General features: G+C 36.7%; 1 protein-coding gene across 1 annotated transcript in view; it reads right to left on the bottom strand.

Annotated features, from left to right (window-relative positions):
* The window catches only part of LOC135207300 (titin homolog), a gene marked incomplete in the record, with an annotated part of 153,910 nt that overhangs the window by 22,086 nt on the left and 125,437 nt on the right, over nucleotides 1–6,387 (bottom strand). Inside the window, 2 exon segments of the mRNA XM_064238973.1 lie at nucleotides 5,687–5,797; nucleotides 5,907–6,029. Of these exon segments, the coding sequence (XP_064095043.1) occupies nucleotides 5,687–5,797; nucleotides 5,907–6,029 (234 nt within the window).

The following is a 6,387-nucleotide window of genomic DNA, read 5'->3' as shown; positions in this document are numbered from 1 at the left end:
CTGGGTTTCTCTCCCCAATTCCATGGCCCCCATGCACCCGCCCAATCGCCTCATTTTCACTTCCGACATGGCCATTCAATCTGCCCCAACTATCACCCTCCTCATGCTCTTCCAGTTCTTGCATTATTCCATCCATGTCCTCTCCAGAAATTTCCCTTCTCTTCTTCTGTGCAACCAACTTGTGGTGCATATGCGCTTATAATATTCAGAATCTCTCCTCCATAACATATCTTCAATCTGATGATACGGTCATTCTTTCTATGCACTTCTATTACCGAGTTCTTTAGTTCTATATATATATATACTATACTATCTATAAATCATAATTATTATATATATATATATATATATTATATAGTAAATAAAATATTATATATATATATATATATTATAATATATTATTTGATATTGTTCTATATATCTATATATTATATATATATTAATAAATTGGTATAATATAATTGCAATATATACATATACAGTGGAACCTCGACATATGAAAGTCCCTACTTACGAAAAATCCAAGTTACAAAAGCAAAGATGAAGATTTTTTTGCTTCTGCATACGAAAATAATTCAGGTTGCGAAAGGGTGTACTGTAAAGTCCCGAGATTCGCCCAGACCACCAAGAACAATTTTAAAACTCGTGTGCCTCTAACTCTGTAGACTTGCCACCATCCTCCCACTCTCCCAATGGTTCCTGATGCTAGTCACTGCCGTATGATCCTGCTCTCCTATTGTTCAGCATCTATCCTATCATGCCTCTACGTAAAGGTGTCCTCAGCCACTTCGTCGCACCAGCGTTATCGTACACATGCGGAATTCGTTCATTCACATATATGTATTTAGTTTGTTAACGTAAATTCGTGTTAGTGATTTTGATTTCTACTTTATCGTCTTGTGTGTGAACTTAATTAACTTAATTATAGCCATGGGTCCCAAGAATGTTGCTGAAGTTCACGGAAAGAAGAGGATGCTTTCTATGGAGACAAAGATGGTGATCATTAAAAAGTATGAAGCTAGTATGCAGTTGAGTGTGATTGCTAAGGAATACGGCCGAAATCCGTCGATGATAGGCACCATCCTTAAGCAGAAGGAAGCCATCAAAGCAGCTACACCTTCCAAGGGTGTGACTATTTTGTCCAACAAGAGGAGCCACGTGCATGATGAGATGGAGAGGCTGCTTCTTGTATGGATAAAAGACAAAGAAATCGCTGGCGATACGATAACCGAGATGGCAATCTGCCACAAGGCCAGCGCTATTTTCGGTGATCTGATTGCCCAGACCAAAGACAACAGAGGAGAAGGGACATCGACGCAAACCCCAGACTTCAAGGCTTCTCGTGGGTGGTTTGATAAATTCCGTAAAAGGACTGGCATCCATTCGGTGGTGCGGCATGGGGAGGTGGCCAAGTCGGACACGAAAACGGCCGGAGCCTTTGTTAAGACATTCGACGAGATGACGATCAAGGAAGGCTACAGTTCTCAGCAAGTCTTCAACTGTGACGAGACTGGCCTTTTTTGGAAAAAATGCCTCGTCAGACGTACATCACGGAGGAAGAGAAGAAGCTACCTGGGCATAAGCCTATGAAAGACAGGCTTACGCTCGCACTATGTTCCAACGCCAGTGGGGATTGTAAAGTCAAGCCCCTACTTGTCTATCATTCGGAGACTCCTAGAGCCTTCAAGGCCCACAAAATGCTTAAGGAGAAGCTTCCAGTGATGTGGAGGGCTAATGAGAAAGCCTGGGTAACGAGACTTTTGTTCACCAAGTGGGTAAATCTGTGTTTCAGCCTGACGGTGAAGAAATTCTTGGAAGAGAAGTGCCTCCCTCTGAAATGTCTGCTGTTGTTGGACAATGCCCCTGCTCACCCTCCTGGCCTCGAGGAAGATATCCTAGCGGAGTATTCTTTCATCAAGGTTCTTTATCTTCCGCCTAACACCACCCCTCTCCTCCACTTCAAGAAGCTGTATACGAAACATCTTTTCAAGAGATGTTTCGACATCACCGATACCACAAACCTCACTTTGCATGAATTTTGGAAGGAGCATTTCAATATCATCATATGCATCCGACTCATCGATCAAGCTTGGCAGGAGGTTTCAAGGCGAACCTTGAATTCTTTGTGGAGGAAACTCTGGCCTGATGCCGTATCCGCCCGAAACTTTGAGGGATTCAACATTGGCGAAGCTGATGCAGATTCAGAAACAGTTGACAGTTTCATATAGTGCAATCATTTGTATAAAAGAGACACCCTGAAAAGGCTTACATACGCCGTAAGCTTGCACAGTGAAAAGCAGGCGGAAGCAATCTTCCTTGGATAGTTATTTTTTGAAGAGGCCTTTAGTAATAGTAAGCAAACAGGAAGATCCAAGTGATACAAAACAACAGAAAGTTGAAAGTGGTGAAGAAACTGAAATTTTGTAGAAAAAAAAAAAAAAAAAAACGTAAAGTATAAAAAAGTAAAAAAAATTTAAAAATAAAAAAAAAAAAAAAAAAAAAAGAAATTTAATTTCAAGTTTTTTGTAAAGTTAAGTGTTAATGTTTTCTGCCATTTGTTAATGTGTTTCGTAAAGTTTGGTGTTAATGTTTTCTGCCATTTTTTAATGTGTTTCATAAAGTTAAGTGTTCATGTTTTCTGCCATTTCTCCTCCTCCTCTGTCGCCACTTTCGGAGATCGCCTCACTCGAAAGGTAAGGTTCCACATTTTACTATATATGTACGTACAGTATTTCTAGTACCATGTACACTAATACACTTTATTTACAGGTACATATAGTATATGTAGTTTATATTAGGTACTGAATGGTCCAAATTGTTGTATTTCGTTGTTTATTGGTCAATTTAGCTTTATTATAAAATTTACTGTGGTGTTTTTGTAGGGCTTGGAACAAATTAGGCAATATACATGTAAAATGTGGTTCAAGATACGAAAAAATCAGGTTACGAAAGTCACTTCGGAACAGATTAATTTCATATCCTGAGGCACTACTGTATATATATGTATACGAGAGAGAGAGAGAGAGAGAGAGAGAGAGACTCATGGTCGATGTAAAAGGAGGTAGCGATTAACTTAAGAAAGATCTAAATGAGGGTTTAACTTGAGTTTCCTCAGAAACAACAAAGCTCTGGATGACGTGACGTGAAGAAGGAAAAAAACATTGGCTGGAGTCGCAGTCATGTATTTATACTTCTTTTCTTTCCAGCTTCAATAATTGCAAATGAAATTATGCAAACGTCTTTTTACAAGTTATGATCTATTGATCTTGTCGTATCTTTTAGTCCAAATACCTTAAGGGGATTTACCATGGATGTATTGGAGAGTAGGATTAAACCAAGATTACTATTGCTCCTAAAGGCACGGATTAAAAAGGAATAAACGCGGTCACTTCCAATGAAGTACAATTGGCAGCGTGGGAGGAAACTCCTAAAATGACTAGAGGGTTTGGAAAGAGAATAATGTTTCCTCTTCTTCTCAGCTTATGCCCTAGTTGGGTTGTTTTTGAAAAGCATTTTCCAGGTTTTTCTAACACTCTTTAAACAGCTAACTTCGTGAGTTTTACCCCATGTTTTACTATTGGATGTCTTTCCTGATCCCAACCCTCTTTATCCAGGATTAGGAAAGATAAAAAACATAATCACTACTAAAGATCATACTGTAAACCATACACCATAAACTTGGGTACGAATCTATTCCCAAAAACAAACTTCTCCCACACACTTACATCACCACATAAAATATGTACAATTCCACAAGACTACAGAGACCAAATTACTTGCAATCATCCGAGTCCCCCTCCATCCCTTTTATCTTTTTCTTTCTTATAAGAAGTCATAGGAAAACCTTGATCCCTACACATTATAGCACCCTTCAGTTTCCTCTTCTTTTCCTCCCCATTCTTAGCTCTTACTCTTCATCCATACTCTATCTCTCTTCTTGCTCCTTCTCCTAAGTAAAATGCAAAAACAAAAAGATAAAAAGAGCACAACTTAATCTATTAAATCCAAAGGAAAAGATAGTCAGCTGCCTAAATTTGGAATGAAAGATTACAAGAATCAAGGAAATGAAAGTAAGGAGAATATTCCAAATCTCTATATTAGATTGAAAGAGTAGCTGCAAAAGTAATTCAAGGATAGAAAAGCCACCAAAGTAAGTTATGTATCAAGGAATACTGGTACCACACTGATCAACCACATTAATGATAAAAGTAGGTAGGTTTATGAACAATATGGCTTGAGAGAGGATTACCACAAGTATACTGTATACAGTAACAAAGTTGCAGCTATTCAGATTATCAAATCACTTTCCTGCCTCTGGAGAAATTAACAAAGGTGGAAAGAAGGATAAGGGTAGACATGATGGAGAGTTTACCTGAATCAATTCACTTATTCACCAACCATATACCCATTATGAGCAAACTGCAACAGTAAGCTAACCATATTTGTAAATGTTGAATTCTAAAAAAAAACAACAGTTAAAAACCCATGAATTATAAAAAAAAAATCTTAGGTAAAACTAGCATAGATCTAACACAATCTCATTTATGAGGCTAAACCAAGAATGTTATTGGATAAAGTTAGCCTAAACCAATCCATACATAAAAGACTAATATTTAGGATACTTGATTTAATGGTAGACTAAATCCAAAATCTAACTCTGGATTAGGAAGAACCATGGGTAAATCAATATATCTCAGAAAAATATCTTTCTCATCACATCCATATAAAATATGGACACTACTTAATCACATAGTAATTACTCTGAGTTGCATTACAGGATTTTAATGGTATCCACAAATTGGCATTTCTGTCATATTTTGAATCTCAGATGCCTGTGTTATCCAAGTTTTCCTGTATCCAAATTTTTTACAGTAAAACACTGACTTACTTTAAGCCAATTTGTCTAATATTTAGAAGCTCCTAGTTAATCTACATACATAAAGTTTTTCTCTGAGAATGTTAATTTAAATTCATTCTAAAATATTTAGTAAATATAAAAGTCCCTTATGTTACAATAAAATGTACAACTAAAGTAGTGTTTTATATAAAAAAAACAGATTAAAATCATGGATACTAAAACTTCATTCACCTGGCAAGAGAAAAATATTTCATCACTAACAGCATCCACAAAATTTCATGTGACTGAATTTTATTTGAAAAATAAAGCAATTTTGCAATAGTGAGATATTATCCTCTTTTATTTAATTAACCACCTTTTCAGTTTTCTTTAAGAGAAAACTATTGAGATGCTTTGTCTGTCCATCCGCACTTTTCCTGTCCCCCCTCAGATCTTAAAAATTACTGAGGCTGGAGGGCCACATATTAGTATGTTGATTATCAACCCTCCAATAATTGTATTTAAGGTTAAAGTTAGCCATGATCGTGCTTCTGGAAATTCAACAACACACACCACCACAGCCAGCTGAGAGTTTCATGGGCCAAGGCTCATACAGCATTACATATACCAAGACCACCGAAAGATAGATCTATTTTTGGTGGCCTTGATTATATGCTGTACAGAAAGAGTTTCTTCGGCACATTTTTTTCTTGTTTTTTGTTACAATGATACATATAGTACGTATATTGAAACCTATGCAAAGGGCGAGCTAAAATAGATGACTACTACTTGGTAAAAAATGATTCAGAGACTCGCATTTCAAAGTATACAGTATACATAGTTCAGTACCTGCTGGTTGCCTCTATAAGCTGCCAAGAGGAGTGGCGTTCTGTCGTGATTGTCAACAGCATTTATATTGGCCCCATTTTCCAGCAGAAGTTCGCAGATTTCTTCCACACCCTATGGATAACATCAAAAGACTCAATAAAGAAATATGACAACACTGTTGGTACTGTACTGCAACTGATATAGACATGAGTTAAGTGTATTTAAATTGACCAAAAAATACCTTGTAAACAGCATGGTGTAACAAGGTCCATCCCCTTTTATCTCTGCTATTTGGGTCCCCTCCCCATGCCATTCCAGACATGACGTGATCCTTATCTGCAGTTCTAACTGCGCGAATTAGTGCCTGAAAATCAAAGGATGATTCAGTACATCAATTCTTCTCAGTTCTTGAGTAATTCTCTAAAATTATTTTAAGAATTAATTGCAAATCAAATTTTTAACGCAAATTGGCAAGAGTAAAAGAGCCCATTGGGGCTTATACATATCCATGAAATACAGGCTCTGTATTTTGACAATAGTAACTGAACAAACAATACAACATTCATAGGGTATGATACAAGAGCATTTTATCAGTAAAAGCACTTTAAACTAATTTCTAATACACTTTTTTTTATTAAAAGAAATACTAGTAGGTGGCAAGGAAAAGCAACTTCAATCCAAATATCTCAAAACAATTTTTGCAATGTTTTATTTTAAACCTA

The sequence above is a fragment of the Macrobrachium nipponense genome, chromosome 32 (assembly GCF_015104395.2).
Source record: "Macrobrachium nipponense isolate FS-2020 chromosome 32, ASM1510439v2, whole genome shotgun sequence".
NCBI classification, from domain to species: Eukaryota; Metazoa; Arthropoda; class Malacostraca; order Decapoda; family Palaemonidae; genus Macrobrachium; species Macrobrachium nipponense.
The sequence above is the reverse complement of the archived record's forward strand: the minus strand, read 5'-3'. Positions and strand labels throughout refer to the sequence as shown.